General features: G+C 42.6%; 1 protein-coding gene across 1 annotated transcript in view; it reads left to right on the top strand.

Moving 5' to 3' along the window:
- The window catches only part of ST3GAL1 (ST3 beta-galactoside alpha-2,3-sialyltransferase 1), a 77,533-nt gene extending 65,619 nt beyond the window's left edge, over positions 1-11,914 (top strand). Inside the window, exons 4-7 of the mRNA XM_061996086.1 lie at positions 1,035-1,214; positions 5,253-5,298; positions 7,681-7,800; positions 9,576-11,914. Coding sequence (XP_061852070.1) covers positions 1,035-1,214; positions 5,253-5,298; positions 7,681-7,800; positions 9,576-9,749 — 520 coding nt within the window. The 3' untranslated portion in view covers positions 9,750-11,914. The remainder of the gene's footprint in view (positions 1-1,034; positions 1,215-5,252; positions 5,299-7,680; positions 7,801-9,575) is intronic.
- Positions 11,915-17,394: the final 5,480 nt, after the last annotated feature.

The following is a 17,394-nucleotide window of genomic DNA, read 5'->3' as shown; positions in this document are numbered from 1 at the left end:
TCAGATACAGTTTAAGGGTTTCATTGTGGTGTTGCACAGCACTATGGATTCATGCAAAGTCAATCAGAGCCACTTTGAGGATCTCTAAACTGCATTACTCTGTACCAGAAACATGCAGATCTCTACTAATGGGAGCTAATGCATCAGGGAAGGAATTGTTGATGTGTCCCCAGATTTGTCTTCAGAAGTGAACAGAAGAGTAGAGGCATTTCTGCAGTCTTGAGTTCACAAACCCTCACTCTGCTCCCCCATACACCCAACACACGGTAGCCCTGTTTGATCAACTCAGTTTGAAAGAGCTCTGGTGGGTAGATCTCTGTGCACTGAGCTCAGGGTTACCTCAAGCACACCAGGTATGTGCACAGTGACCCTAAGTAGATATGTCAAAGTTGGAGGATGTATGATGAAGTAAGGTTTGAGTAAATGAGGTGTCAGCAGCAGGTCTTGGATTGGTCACTGTGGCTTTGGTGTCTTTTCATGGAAAGACCAAAAGAAATATTTACTGCTTCTCATTACACTTCACATGGTTTGTTACCTTGACCCTAGGCATACATCAAAATACATCAGTACAGATGAGGGGGGTGAAACTGCAAGAAGGCAAGCTGATGGACTTCAAGGCAATGTTTTTCTCACCTACTGGAGGCTGCAGCTTTAGGATGAAGAGAGGTGCATCCTCATGGACTTGCCGCTCTTTTGACCAGCTCTCCACTGACTGTAAAGAGAACACAAAGATGTGCTCAGACACACACTTGCTTGGTAGACAATCCCATTTAGTCCAAAAGATCCTACACTAAATCTGAGTATTCATTTGCTGTTGATTTTTTCTCGTGGGTACTAGTTATTTCAACCTGCTTGAGGACTCCCAATACCCTGCCAAGGCTGTCTGAAGATCCTGCATGCAGCGCTCTCCTTAACCATGAGAGCATTTTCCTGCCACCTCAGGCAAATGATGTGGGGAAAATTCACATGTGTTTATATCTACCTAATTTCTCTCTTGCTTATTCAGTCTCTCACTTCTTACATTTGGGCTACAGAATGAACCGTGCCCCCACTGCTGGCTATGAATCAGATGTTGGGAGCAAGACCACTCATCACTTCGTTTACCCTGAGAGCTACAAAGAGCTGGCAGAAAATGTGAGCATGATCCTGATCCCCTTCAAAACCCTGGACCTGCGCTGGGTTGTCACTGCTCTCACCACAGGCACCATCAACTTGTGAGTAAGGGCAGCTCTGGGTGGGCAGGCTGAAGGAGCGGGAGCACTCACACCTCGTGTTGCTATAGGGCAGAAGAGCCCACACTGGGCAAATTCTCACTTCTAAAAAGGCCTAGGGGAGCTTTACAGACTCTCTTAGGTCAGAGGTCAGTCCTGAAAGTTTGCTTTCTAGGAAAAGCTTCACGTTATGGTTCAGTCTTTGAAGCAAAGATCCAGCTCTAGCTCTTCACAGCCTCTCACAGTGGTCTCAGAGAAATGAAAGGGAGATTTTTTTGCTGCTGGAAGTGGCCAATTTGAGCAGCTGCTGCTTGGGCTTTGTTATTCAGTGCTTCATTTTGGTCTTCTGCTCATCTTTCCTCCTCCAATAGCAGCCAGCATACCCATACCCAGATGTACCTATCAGAAAGCCATCTGCTTTCTGATTTAGTGGGATTTAGTGGGTTTTTCATTCATTGATGGTCCTTGACAACTGGATTATACCACTTGTGACACTTGGGTGGACAAATGGCCCTCCAACATTGATTCTCTCACTTACAGAAGAGGACAAGGAGAACAGAGAAAGGTTTGCAGGTTGCTCATGCAAGACAGAGAGAGCAGAGGCAGACCAGGGTAGTTAATCCCCTAGCCACAACATCCTTCCCTGGAAAGGTTGATCAGGATCTCAAACATATTTCCTGGTGGAAGATGATTGTGAATCATGCAGAGGAGACACAGTTGTTTTGTGTGTCACTTCTGTGCCTTAGTTTTAAATTAACTTGTGCTATATGGCAATAATGTGCCATGCTGATATTTATTCTCCATTTCTCTTTTATGAGTACTTTCAGAAGGACATGTTGTCCTGTTTGATACAGTTATAGCACTACAATTAGAAGAAAATGTTAAGAAAATGAATGTTCCTTCTGGATGCCTGCTATCAAATTCTCTCCTTTCCTGTAAGCTGGCTTTTCCTAATCCAAAGGAATGAAATACATGACATTTGTACTGCATGTGAGGTTATCTTCTGGATGTAAAGCCACAGCCTGGTGGGATTTGTTCTTTAGCACCCTGCCACACATAGGCTGAAACAGTAAATCCAATTACTTTCTTCCAGAAAGTATTTAAAGAAAATCAGGGTTTTTTTTTTTTCAAGGCTTACATTTGTGGGATTTTTTTGGAAGCTGCATTGATAAGGTTGAGAACCTCTGCCCCTAAGCTTGGATCCTATCAGAAGTGATGGAAGGCTCCCATCTGCCTTCAATGGCCTTCAAATGAAGGCACTTTCCTGTGTGACCTACTCTAGGTGGTCCTGCTCTGGCCAGGAGGGTTAGACTAGATGATCTTTCAATGTCCTTTCCAACCTTCAAGATGCTGTGATTCTGTGATCTTTGTGAAATTCATGCCTGTGCTAGGAAGAGGCCCCACAGAAGGACTGTTACTACCATCATCACATTTCCATCACTTTCACTTCTCTGTGCCCAGATTGCAAAGCCATTTACTCCTTTTTGTTGAGTATTTACCTTCAGAAGTGGCAGCAAGTGAGTTGCAGTGGTAATGTTGAGTGAGTCCTTAGCCTGTCAGGAAGATATAACTGGTTGACTACAAGACAGTCACAGCACATGAAGGGAAAAACATCTTTGCTTAATAAATTACTGGGTATATTATATGTTTATAATTAGATTATATATGTGGGCATGGTAAGCATCTGGTGTAAATTACTGTGTGAGTTTTAATCACTATACTCAAAGAAGGGAAATTGCATAATTGATAAGGTGGCACATGCTGGAGTAATAAAACCAGAAAATCATAAGCACACAAGTCTTAACAATACATTGAATTTAATTTTAGGCTACCAGAATAAACCTATGAACAAGCACTAACCACAATGCCAGATACAGTGTATAAAGGAACTGTTGACTTTATATTTTAAAAGGAGGGTTTTTTTAATGGTTCAAAAGAAAAGCCTTAATATTAGATTGAATTGATAGCAGAAGGATTCTCTCAGGCATGTCCCATTTGACTGGTGGATGTCTGGTTTCCAAGTGGCTCTCTGAGACTGAGCGTGACACCCAAAAAGGCCAAGAAAAGTCTTCTGGGACAGAAAACATTCAGGCCCTCATCAGTCATATATTTAGCCTAGATGCTTTAGCTCACCTTCTGCAAGTCTTCTAGGAATCTCCACAGTAAAAAAAGCACTATGTGTCTTCTCTTGGTTTGACCAACAATGATTTTTGTATTCCTTAAAATGTTCCACAATTTTCACTTGGGTCAAGGGTGCAGGAAATATCCTGTACAAGGGAACCAGACTTCACTAGGTGGTTTGGAAAAGATGTTTTCCATGTTGTATAAGTTCCACCTGTAGCCACTTTCACCACAAGCTTCACTCTTTGTCCTGTTCCTGTGTGGCACTTACTGAGTTACTAACTGCCTGGCTGCAATGCAGCCCAGTTCTCACATGGCTTAGATCTCTATTTGGTCTTAATCAGTGTGCCAATACTTTCCCTGCAGTTGTATGAAATTCTGAAGCCAGATGACTGCAAGACTTGGGAACTGCTTCTGAAACAATGAAATATCCCATGATCAAAATGACTAGCCTATCATCTGACAAGAGATACCATAATGTCCTGGTTGGATTAGAGCTGTCTGCAAATACTGTCTTGAACATAGCATACTATTAACTTTGGTCTTCTGCTGTACCTGGCTGCATGTCCATGAAATATAGGCACTCCACATCAATTTTCAGAAAAGACTGGCTGTTTATTTATATCATAATGAGATTTTACCAGCAAAAAAAGCTCTTCATAACCACATAAAAGACATGGGATCACCAAGCTTTTTCTGTCAGCTTTTCCAGTCAAGACCAGGCATGGGAAGCAGATGCAAGGACAAATGTTCTCAGGGCAGATTAAGAAGTCTACATGAATGTCCCTTTCCCTGTTAGCATCTTGTGTCACATCTCTAGGGGCTGGAGCCCCCCATCACATCTTTCGCTTCATCTGTTCCTAGGTTGGAGATCTAAGGTCAGGGATGCCCAGAAGTACCAAAGGAGATGAAGACATTGGCAGGTCACCACCTGCTTGGGAAGTCTTAAGAGTAATGTTTCAGTGTACTGATGATCCATGGCTCAAAGATAAATAAAACACTAAGCACAAGAACTTTCTTGTTGACAAAAATCAAGCAAAAGTATTTAGATTGAAGTAACAGAAGGTTTTAGTGATTTATCACAACTCAGAAGTACTCAAGGTATATTTTGGGGTATACTCCAGTTTCAAAGCCAATTCAAAATTTTCTCACTTGAAAGAAGCTCGAGGAGGTTGGGGTTTTTTTACAGCACTCATGATGAGCTGTGCAATACCAGCAGGCACTGTGCATGAGATATGGGGAAGAAAAGACTTTTTTGTTTTCAAGACATGACTCGTGATTTCGACCTAGTCATAAGATATGACATGAAAGTTTTCTGCTGGGAACTGCAGGAAGCCTTCAGCATCTCACTGGAGAGGAGGGGAATAGCTTGATGGTGAGGGATGGTGTACTGGGAATGCATGTTACACATAACCACTGAAATTACAAACTCTACTACCGCCTACTCTGAAAGTAGCTGCAAGTATTAGGAGGGGAAAAGTCTCCCTCTGGTGGGAAAAGGTTTTTCTGCCAAGAAATTAAATGAAAAGCCTTTCCTCATATCGAAGTGCAATAACTGCAATAGTGATGGGCCAAGAATTATTAGTCATGGATTCCACACAGTATTGACTTTACAGCATATTGTCAACTAAATCTTTGGTGTCCTACTATCAGTAATTAACTTGAAAATGTAACACTGTAAAAGCTTCCTATAAACTTGCCTCAGTGACACCTGAGCTCTTTTCATGTTCTATTACTTAACTGCAGCCTCATTTCCCAACAACTTGTTGAATTTATGACTTCCAAACAATAATTTAAATTCCAAATAATTCGAATTTATTACTGTACATGAAGAATATTCTTTCTCTTTTTCTTTGGAAATGCATGAAAATGTTACTGTGTTGGACTTTTATTGATCTCTGGGTTTTTTTCCTTTAACAGCACATATGTTCCAGTTCCACGGAAAATCAAAGTCAAAAAAGAAAAGGTGAGTAGTGCTGGTTTGTGAATTTGTTCTGCTAACACATCTGTGGGTCTTCTACCTCTTTGAGAGACTTTGAGAATCCAGGGAACCCCTTGACATTCATAAAACTGTAACCAGAATACTCAGATTATACAAGGCTCAGGTTTAGCTCCTGTGTGCCATCCAGCCCATAGATCTAAATAACCAAGATTGGAAAGAAACTGCACTTGTGACTATACCATTGCATTACTGCTGCTCTGAAGGTTGCATTGCTTCCTCTGACACTGCTCAGTGATATTTAAAGTGCATCACTGGCCAACAGGGCTCACTCTCCACAGCCATTGCTCCCTTCCTACCCGTTGCAGTGGTTTGGACATCATAACACTGGGAACTGTGGAGAGCCTTTGGAGTGTTTTTAACTAATTGGACTATTTGAACACCAAGGATGTTTGTCACTCCCAGGTCAATTCCTTGTAATAAATGAACAAATAAAGCTCTGTGTTTTTAAGTCAGTGAAGAATTCATGGTGGTATCAATGGCTCTTGGGGGAGGCTCTTAGCCTACATCTGTAATAACTACCTGTACCCAGTTAAACAAGCTTTGAGACTGAGCTCAGGCCAAGTCTACGCTGGCTTTGTCCCAGGTGTATTAATTTTCTCCTAGGCAATGTTCAAGCAGGGTTTGGAGGATAGCATAAAGCAGGAAAGATTCCCTGTTTTGCACAGGGATAGAATTGAGCAATGGGGACATGATCTGGGCCATTCCACTTCCTTCTAGGCTAACAAAACACTTCTGATTCATTTTATTTCATAGTGGATATGTAGAAGGCAGTTAGAGGACCTCACTTCTCTGAGAAGGTCAAAGAAAGGTGGACCAACTTGGTGCCCACCCTACAGCAGTCAGAGGAGAGCCCATCCCATGCATACTGACTCATGGCCCAAGTGTGCTGTGGTTCAATAGACATACCCTACTGCTGGGGACAGGCTTTCCCATGGTGCAGGATGGTCATTCCCATTTTGGAAGTTTAACCACTGTACAAAGAGTTTTGTTGTTGTAGCTGCACGGTTTGAGAACATAACCAAGGCAGGCTGTGTAGGTAAAGGGAAAACATTTCCTCTTCTATACACGTTCCAACAAGATAAAAGTTTCATTCTCTCAGCCTTTGGAGAGGCTGATTTTCAAAGGAGCTCACGTGTCTCAAGGATTGGTAAAGTACGGCATTAGCCCCAGAGCATTAAAATTACACATTAAAGCACATGTCCTTCATTCAGGAAGGAAACATGGCCAGATTTTGCCAAAGGCTTCAGATGGGACCTTTAACTAGTATCAGTTTATAAGCCTGTGCTTCAAACCGTGGTCCTCTAGGGAGTATTAAATAATCACTTAGCTCATCTCTGCTTGTTGTGAGGAACAGAATAACCTCTGCAAAACCCTTGAGACATGCTCTAATGGCAGGTTGTTCAACTCAAGTCACAGTTGAATAGCACTAGCCCAGGGTATATCTAGTGATATGCAGCAGCTTCCCCAGGAGAAGGGAGATGAGAAGGTTATATTTCTTCCCACACTGTGCAATGCAAAACACCTTGTGAGAAGCGATTACACATACATACAATATCAGCAATTAACCTCTGACTTTGTAAAAGGAAAAGCCCTGCAGCTAACCAGATAGCACTGAAATACTGTCACTCTAATTACAAACACAGCATGGAGGGAAAAGCCTCTCTTTGCCTGATTCAGGGAAGGGGGTTGAAACCAATAGCTTTCATCAGTCCTTGGATTTGCAGTATCCTCAGGTCTGATCTTAAATGCTCTGCCTCTTAATTTCCCCTGGAGATAAACCAAGTGCAATTTATGTCTTGAGACATAAAAGCATAGAAAAATGGCATGTTTGGGAAACTTACCTGGACAAGTTCCTGTGTGATCCACTCTAGGTCGTCTTGCTCTGGCAAGGAGGTTGGACTAGATGATCTTTTTGAGGTCTCTTCCAAATCTTAAGGTTCTGTGATTCTATGGAATCTGGCATGGCATTTCACACTTTCCTTACTCAGCCTCCAGCTCCCCAGAGTTAACCTTCAGGGAGATGCTGCAGGGAGAGCTGAATGCTTAATTCTCACGTGATTTCATACTCATTGGTATCAGTAGGAATCACCCAGGATTTACATCGGTGTAAGCAGGTTGGGTATCAAGACCAAGGAAGGAATATCCATGTGTAGTTGCACATAGGAAGTATTACTGAATACACTTAACTATGAGATTTCATTTCTCTCTTTCACATGCCCTCAGAGAATAACTATTATCCCTTTCTCTCCCACTCCCCTACCCTAGTGTCCTCTAGGGATGACATGCTACCATTATTTTTCTCCCAGGATGTTTTACTAATGAGTTCTTCTCTCCCATTTTGCCTAGATCCTGGTTTATAATCCAGCTTTTATGAAATACATTTATGAAAACTGGCTCCAACATCATGGAAGATATCCCTCCACTGGCCTCCTGTCTTTGATATTTGCACTCCACGTATGTGATGAGGTAAAGCCTGTCCATGTTTGGATGTATGGATAAAAAAGTCATGATGTTTCACACTGAAGTGCTAGAAACATGATCTGGCCACTCAGCCTTAATTTCCCCCTTTCTGTCCTCTCTGCCATTTGCTTCCTCAAACAGATGCAGGGTCCTCAGTAACATGCAGATATGCTCAACTGGATTTAAGAATGAGTTTAAGATGCATTCCAGGAGAATGTAATTAAACATGAATACTGGGATTCCACTTGGAATCAAAAAATATCTAAATATAGATGGTGTCTGTACTCATCTTGTTGGTGGAAGTCTCAATTTTGTCTCATTGTTAAGACAATAAGAGCCACTGGTGTTGCCCTGGGCATGTCCTCTGCCTCCAGCTGCCAGGCCAGAAAAATAAAAAGCTCTTGGTGTTGTGTGACATCTGCCTGCCTTGAGTAGATGTATTGAGCAGTCAAGGATATCTCAATGGCACTAACGTTTGGGCATGGCATTGAGGGCTTATCTGTCAATTCAGTGGAGCCAAGAAGCTGATTCAGCAAACCAGCCTCATGGTAAGACATTAGTGGAGCAGGATGATCAGTTTAGGGAGTGCAGATGGTCTATTTTTGAACCCACAGCTTGTGAGTTTATACAGTAAGTTATGGTAAATGCATGATGTGAAGTGCTCCTAGAGGACTGGAGACTTAGATAGTTGTGTAAAGCCAGGTCTGCTCTACAAAATCCTGCAAGCATGGGCTTATCACCAGGAAGGATAACAAAATATTATGCTGTCAAAATCCCTAGCCTAGACACGAATCTGTGGATAAGAGGTTCTGTCACCTAGGACTATGTTGCTTGGAAAGGTCATGGAAATACTCCTAATGATGTTGGCAGAAATGGTACCATAGTTGTAGAATCATAAAATCATTACAATTGGAAAAGAACTTTAAGATCATAGAGTCCAACCACTAACCTCACACTGCCAAGCCCAGCACTAAACAATGTCCTTCAGCACTTCATCTGTGTGTCTTTTAAATATTTCCAGGGATGGTGACTACATCACTTCCCTGGGCAGCCTATACATGTCTAAGAACTCCCAGTGAAAAAGCTCTTGCTAATGTCCAATGTAAACTTCCCCTGGTGCAACTTGAGCCCACTTCCTTGTGTCCTGTTATTCATTGCTATAGAGAAGAGATTGACCCCCACCTCACTACAATCACCTTTAGGCAGTTGTAGAGAGTGATCATATCTCCTCTAAGCCTCCTCTTCTCTAGGCTAAACATCCCCAGCTCCCTCAGCCACTCCTCATCAGATTTGTGTTCCAGACCCTTCACCAGCTTTCTTGCTGTCTCTGGACACACTCCAGCACCTCCATGTCCTTCTTGTAGTGAGGACCCCAAAACTGAACAGAGTATTTGAGGTATGGCCTCACCAGCAATGAGTACAGGGACATACTACTAGCCATACTATTTCTGATACAGGCCAGGATGCCCTCGGCCTTCTTGGCCACCTGGGCACGCTGCTGGCTCACGTTCAGCCACTGTTGATTAACATGCCCAGGATCTCTTCTGCTGGACAGCTTTGCAGCCACTCTGCCCCAAGCCTGTAGCATTGCCTGGGGTTGTTGTTGCCCAAGTTGCCAGGACCTGGCACTTTGCCTGGTTAAACCTTGTACAATTGGCCTCAATTAGTTTGGCCTTTAGTCCTCAGCTGCTGCTGCCTGACAGCCAAGGGAGTTTCTTTGACCTTTCAGGTGAAGACCAATTCTTTGCAGGCCATAATACTAGCTCTGTCTTACTTCCTAGGTGAATGTGTATGGTTTTGGAGCAGACAGCAAGGGACACTGGCATCATTACTGGGAAAACAACGCTTCAGCCGGAGCTTTCCGGAAGACAGGCGTCCATGACGGGGATTTTGAGTTCAATATAACTTTGACTCTTGCCTCCATCGAAAAGATAAATTTTTTCAAGGGCAGATGACCCTGGCCACAGGGAGAAGTAGGGGCTGCAGTTTCCAACGTGCAGCAGAAGGCGGCTCGGTGAAGATGGTCTGTGTGCCAGTCAGGTTTGAATGCTGTGGTGGACTGGGGGCATCTGATCGCTGCAGTGCGTACCGCAGAGAGCGTGGCCGAGGGCTGGCTGCCAACCACCCTGCACGTGATTTCACATCTACAGATAGCTGGGAACTACCAATCAGTTGTGGAAATAAATGAATCTCTGCTTAGGCTCTACGGTTTGATTCTGGAATTACTGATGAAAGATCTGCCTGTTGCAATTAGGGGAAACCTGGGCACAGGAGCTGTTGTTTGTGGGCCCCGTTCTTTCCTCAAGTAGGGCAAGAGATCCTTGAAGAAGAGTGAAAACGACTTCTGGGACTTGAGACCCACAAGGGCAGCTGTGAACATCATAGTAAGGATTACCTCAAAGAAATGAATTCACTTCTGCTGTTGATTTTCTTTTTGAACTCTCTCTTCTGTTTCCTCTATTACTTCTGGTTTCATGCTGTATTAAGGACAAATATGATGAAGTTACCTGGAGTAGTAAATATTTCAACCATTTTGCCTCATTCTGCATTGATAGCATCTAGAAAACATGGATCAGATCATCCCTGGTCATATTTAATATTGCTTCCTATACAGCCATAATGAGACAAAACAATACTGAAAACTCCAGCAAAAAAAATGGCCTTTTTAGCCACTTGTTTGTTTGTCTTATTTGGGTTTTTTTTGGTGGAAAATACTCTGGAATGCTCATTTTTATTTAATCAGTTTAAGGTTGGCAAGTGGACTCTTTTCTTTCAGTGATTTATATGTGCCTTTTAGAATTGTGCAACAGATGGTTTTTTGTTTGTGTTTTTTTTTAAGATGATAAACCCTAAATTAAACTTTTTTATAAAAGGGGGGGAAATTAACCAAAGTTTAGCCTCCATGTGGTATACTTTTGTAGTCAAAGTCAATAAGAACAACTCCTATACTCTATTTGAGCAAACACAGATAAAACTAGTTTTTAAAGGTAGCTTTTACCTTTTTCTTTTTTTGATAGGAAAATATCCAAAAGTTCCAAGCAAACTTTTCTTCTGATTTTTTTACAAATTTAGAAAGTTGTATCTCATTACAAAGTCTCTATTTGAAATACAAGAAATATCATGGGTTGGGATATCAGGTAGTGATACAATAAGATATTTTTTTTGCCCTGTAGCAGTATCTACAAGGACACAATCTACACAAACTGATCCTACAGAGTAAATGAGACTCCAAAGTTATGTGCATCTCTGGAGGTATAATGTCTATTAATATCAATACCTCTAGGCAGTGAGAGGAGGGTAGTGACAGTGGAGATTTTATATCAACAGTTTTTTGCTGGAATCATTGCATCTAATCCCCAAGAACAAATAAAATATGAATCCAAGGATAAAGTTAAGGTAATGAACAATGGAGAGCAGTGGGATTTTTTCTTCCCAATGTCATGAAAATGGGATTCATGGATTTATTGACCCTTTTTAATTTCTGATGAAGCCATTGGAGTTCCTGCCACAGACTTCAAGGGACTTTAGATCAGGCTTGGGAAAAATGATGTATTTAGTTTTTAATGTATTACAGTTCTTGGGGTTTGTGGCAATTTAGAAATTATCATCTAAATGACTTTTCATGCACCAGTTGTGGCAGTGTGTCCAAGCAGATAAGCATTTGAGCTCAGTGAAAGCCTAGCCCTGAAGTGATGTGCTTCAGTCCAAGATTTATCCCCTTGTCTTTCCATGCCAGTTGTGAACAGTGAGCTCCCCTCCAAGGCAGCAATTCAAGGCACTGTGACATGGTCAGATGGGATATCCCTATTTTGGGCCACAGCACCACTCGCTAACATGATGAACTTCTTCACCCATGTGAGTACTAATGGACTCCATGTATAGAGACGAGGCTGCCAAACATCTGTGTGGCGAACTGAGCTCCACACACACGACTCTTTGGTTTAGCAGTATAGAAAGGGCAGGATTTTCAGATCGTCATGCTGAGATGTGTTAATGATCCTTGTGTCAAGAAGCCCTTTCCCAACGCTGTAGCCTGCAGAACTCACCTGCACATTGCAGGCACAGCAAATTCAATGGGCTTTCCGTCTTCTACATTGCCTTTGTGAAAAAATGAAACATTTCAAGCTGAACCATGTTTGTTTGTTTGTTTGAAGCATTCCCACCTTTTAAACTGTTGTTAATCAAGATGCTGCTGGTGAGATATCACAGTAATACATGCAAAGCATATTTAAGAGGAAGAAGACTCCATGGGATACCCAATTATTATCTTCACACTGTTGCTTGAATTTTGAGATACTTTTTTCCATTATGAGCTTCAAACATTTGGGTTTGATTGGCTTTTTTTTCCCTTGGACAGATGTCACTAATTCAGAAACATTTCATTGCTGTTTCAGCCATTTTTAGAAAGACTTGGAAGAAAACTCACAGTGGTTTGGTACCCAAATTCCATTGTTTTCTTTTTTTCTTTAATCACAGATGGCAGTTTTGGATCAAAGAAAGTGGTAAAACAAAATCAACTGTGTTGTAGCCTATATTATTCTGGTTATGAAAGTTTCCTTTTGCTGTTCAAATTAATTTTCCAAATTTTCCCTGAATATTCTGCCTCTGACAGCTGACAGCACATATGAAACATTGTGGCTCATATGTCCTGGATAGAGTTAGTGTCTTCATCATGGAACAAACTACAAATCTCATTTCATTTTCTTGCTGAGAGCAAGCAGTAACTGTGTACTGCTGATGTCCATTTCTCAGAGCACGAGGAGAGCAGAGAGCAGACCTCTCCATCTGGAGGATGAGGGATAGTCTGTGCCATCTCATTTCTGTTCCAGAGTCCTTTAGGCAACTGACTGTTGGATGAGATCTTTGTCTCAGTTTCTCCACAGTTTTACTACTCTTTCAAATGCCTTCGGAATAAGGAAATACCAACAAATGATGCTGAGGGAAGAATTAAATCACACTGCCAATGTTGAAGACTATCTTGTGTCCTGCTAGAAACTTTATGGGTTTATAAGAACAACAAAGGAAAACATTTTGCAACATATTAAGGCTTCAAACTCTTGAACTGTGTTTGCCACCACTGCAAAGTCTCTGAAGCACTCCTTGAGTGTGTGTTATGTTTTTTTACCAAAGCCAAATCTCTTGAGCACTTTTTTTTCTCCCAATACCAGATTTTCTTCCTATTTTTCTTTGACTACATGATCAGTTAAGATAATGATTTCCATTTATTTTGCTCTAATGGTGGGAAGTCTCCCTCCATCATTCTTTGCCAATTTATTTATTTAAATTTTCAGTATGATATGAATCAAAATAAATTTTTTTTATTGTAATCAAATCAAAGGTGTTTGTGCATGTTTCTCCTTCCCACAATATTTCCATTGACTCCTAGAACCCTGCATGTCACAAAACAGTGTAATGATACCTTATTCCACTTCCCTCCCCTCTGTCCCTCTAGTAACATCAGCAGAGGAATGCATATTTGAGACTGCTGGAAAGCTTGTGGCTGTGGGCATCAGCTTGTGGAAGTTCTGGGCCTCTCTGGAGAAAAACTTTGTGTACCTGTGGTCTCCTGATGGATCTGTGGTGTATTTGGGTGATAGATAAAGGAAATTAAGGCAGACTTAGAAATAAAAGACTTGAGAATAGTTTCAATTCACCTGTTTACTGACACTTGGCAAACCTGACTCCCTTCACAGCAAAGATGCTGAGGATCTTTCCCAGGTCCCTTTTAAGGGCCTAGTTTAGCTGCTATGACCACACAAGCACTTCAGTTGGGGATGGCCTAGGCTGTCTGTTAGAAGGACTCACTCTAGGAGATGGACAGCTTGTTACAAACCCAGCCCTTAGTATGTGCTGGCTTCAGAATGCCACACTACTTAATCTGTGTCACCATGGATTGGCTTGGGGAGACTCCACCTTACTATTTCTTGTGGACCTCACAAGCTGCTCAGTTTCCTTATGTGCCATTTCCATTCAGTGTTTAAGGGCATGAGGTACACAGGCTAGCAACAATGCAAATTGTCCCTTGAAATGCGTCCAACCTGGTTGCTCAGCAGTAGGAGCTTTTGAAGCCATCACAGGGCAGCTGAAGAAGCTCCTCTTCAGACACAGCAGTGGTCTGATGGCCACAGTAAGAGCTGCTTTCCAGTGGAACCTTGGGAAGACCAAGCTCTCAGGAGTTGTGTCATACTTTGTTCTTCAACCCAGTCTCTAAACAAACTGCATCAGTGAGGTATTAACTACCACTAGTGGATACAGCCCAGCTAGCATCACACCTGTTAAAAATGAGTGGGAAATGGAGGCACAGAGATCTGAGGAGCTATCCCAGTCACTTCAGGTCTCCAAGCCTGGTTTCTACCCATAGCTTTTATAACCAAGCTGGTCAGATAGTTCCAAATGGATAAAGTAGGAATGGTGACCTGAGCTGGCCATGGAACTGGACTGTGCCTCTCAGGGGCATACTGCCTCCATACTTGTCAGTGTGCAGAGGAGATGCAAAGCATTTCTTCCTCTGTCATCCTCAGTACAACAAAATAACACTGGGGAACAGCTTGCTCTTGAAAATAATTTTGCATTTTACTTGATGTCCACTCACAAGAAGTGCACTGAAATGTAGCTTCCAAGTCTGAAATGATTTTGTCAGGAAATCAATTTGCATAAAATCCACCATCTAATGATCCCCTGGAACCACTAAGACATACAGCATCTACAACAGCAACATCCAACAGATGGACCAGCCACAGGAGTTGGACTAAGGACTTTGTACCATCAAATGAAGTAAAAAAGTATCCACAGGGGAACAGTGTGGCTTCTGTTCACGGCACAGGTTCCTTTGATGGCTTGCATTCAGGATAGCAATTAAACCCAAGAAATAAAAAGGCAGGAGAGTCCCTTGCCACCTTTAAAATTTCTATTTTCACTTGTATTTCCCACAGACTTTCAGGGAGCAGGTCTCATTACATTTGGTTATCTTCAGGTGATGTGAAATAAAACGTGGTTCCCATAGTGAAAAGTTCTCCAAGGTTAGGTACTTCTATGCAGAGGTAAATCTCTGTGTTTTCAGTTTATTTCTCTCCCATAAGAAATGTAGTGTGTTGCTTTACCCCTTAGTTTCTAAGGTAGTCTTTGACTAATAGAATATAAGTATATCCACATGGGAATCTGGCTGGTCCTGTGACACACTCCAAGACAGGGCATATCCTGGAATAGTTGCTTTTTCCACGTGATCAGAGACTCTAGTGTTAGACAGCATGCCAATAGTCAAAACTACCAACTGCCTCCTTGTCTACCCAGACACTAAATCAGTAAGAAAAGCATTTTGGCCTGTGCCACTAAAGCTGCATCCTGCAGCATCCAAGGATGCCCTAGCCAAGCCTCCAAATCAAGGGTTACATTGTGGAGACCCTTATGGAGGTTTATTCTCATGTAGATTTTTGTGTTCACCTCTTTACTTTTATGGGGCTGGACCCAAAGAGCTGTCACCATCGAGGGGATCCACACATTGCTGCCCAGGCCAAACCTGCAGTCTGCAGTTGGGTGTTTGAATGGACTGGCTTTACTTGTGCTGTGCTTTGAAACAGGTCTAGTTTGTGCTTGGCCTCACACATGCCCAGGTGGGTTTCATACGATAGGAAATCATGGAAAGAGTGATTTCCACTCCTCTTTGAGTGTAGGATTTTGTATGACACACCTTCTCACCCAGAGAATGGGTAAGTATGAGCAAAAGATGAGTGTATCAGAGGGTGAGTATGTATGAGCAAGCTCCTCAAGATGCTTAGAGGGCACTAAGCTTCTGCTTGCAGCAGTGACCTCACAGGCAGAGCCATGGGAGTGACTGGTGACTGATGGTTCATCAGTGGGGACATTAAAGAGTCAGCTGTGGGGACAATTTCTGCAAGCTGACAGACTCTGTCATTTGAGGGTTTGATTTCAATAAGTAGATAAGGAAATAGAACTAAAGTAACCAGAAAACTTTTGGAAACAAAGTAGTGTTTTAACCATGTGTTAGCTCTGGCAAAGGAGCCAGGCCAGAAGTTAATTAGACTGGTGATGCTTTTGGGCAACACATACTGTTATGGTTTGAACCTAGTCAGCAGCCAAGCATCCACACAGCCAGCTGCTCATTTTCTACCCCCAAACCAAGTAGGACAGAGGAGAGAACAGGAAGAGCAAAAGTAAGAAAAGATACAGTTTAGTCAGTAAAAGAACTGAGCTATGTAAAAGAAAGCAATCACTCACCAGCTCCCACAAGCAAAACAATGCCCAGACAGTGTCTGAGCAACTGCCACCTTAGAAGACAAGCCCCCCCTCCTTCTCCCTGCATCCCAGTTTATTGCCAAGGCTGACATTACATGGGATGGAATGACCCTCCAGGTAGTTCAGGCCAGCTCTCCCAAATGCTTGCTCACCCAGCTGAGTTGTTGAGAGGACAGAATGAGAAACACAAGGTAGCCTTGAAGGCTAAGATCTTTCCTGAAACCTGAGAGCAGGTAACAGCAACATCTAAGAGAAACCTTTAGGTGAAATTTACACCAAACTACCTCAACTATTAGTTCCCAATTAGTCACCAATCCCACAGCCCACTGTAATCAGGTGAGATTGCTACTCACCACTAATGGGAGTGACATGTTCCAAAGGGGAAAAACTAGGAGCAGCTTCAGGAGGAGTGCAGCCAGAAGCACTGGTGGCAGTTCAGTAGGGACTGGAATAATATTTTAAACCACTAGTGATGGACAATGAGAAGTCATTGGTTTATATGATTGGGTGCATGGTGGTTGCTTTCTTCCCTGAAGGTATATGCCATTCCAACCAGTGATAGTCCTTTCTGTGGTGGCTTCTTAAGGGGACGCAAGGGAACTTTACTGCTTGTCTTGAGTTGCAAGTCTGTCCCACAGCTACATGACTTTACAACTAGGCAGAGAGATCCAGCAGATGCAAGTAAATGAAGCTGGAGCAATGTTTTTATTTCCTGTAATAAGCAGAGGAATGGGAAACATCAGCATGAACGCAGATTAATGGGTCTCTGAGCAGCAAGATGTAATTAACTCATTTCAGTCAGTGCTGGGGAGCTCAGCACCTCATTAGGTTTTTCATTAATGGTTACAACTAATATCTGATTAGTGTCTCTCTTTCACCAGTAATGAGTTCTCCTTCTTAATGGAGATGGCATTTTCCACTGAATGACAGTGAAAGGGGGAAGAGAGGAAAGGAGCCCTCTAATTACTGTGCTAACAAGCCACCTCGCCGCTGCTGTCACTGACTCAACTGTCCTCCCTGTATCCTTGTAACTGGCCCTGCCACAGTGGTGTGGGCAGACTGCAATGTGCCAGCACTCAGCAAGACAGGGACAGCACCCAATTCTGGTTCCTGAAAAAGAAATCAGCCCAAGCTGTATGACAGTAGGTGAGACAGCCTTGGGCATATGCTCCTCTTCCCTGGACTAATGGGCATGAGGGTCAGTAAGTGACTGAAGATGCAAAAGGAAGGGAGAAGAGACACTGGATAATGATATAAAGCAACGGCTGCTTTCCCGTAGAGCACTCCGTGCAGGCACTTGTTTTCTCATAGATTTTTTTCAATTTGCCCACTAGAGAGAGCTGTTTT

This window comes from Colius striatus, chromosome 4, assembly GCF_028858725.1.
Source record: "Colius striatus isolate bColStr4 chromosome 4, bColStr4.1.hap1, whole genome shotgun sequence".
NCBI classification, from domain to species: domain Eukaryota; kingdom Metazoa; phylum Chordata; class Aves; order Coliiformes; family Coliidae; genus Colius; species Colius striatus.
Note: the sequence above shows the minus strand (reverse complement) of the source record. Positions and strands in the feature narration are given on the sequence as shown.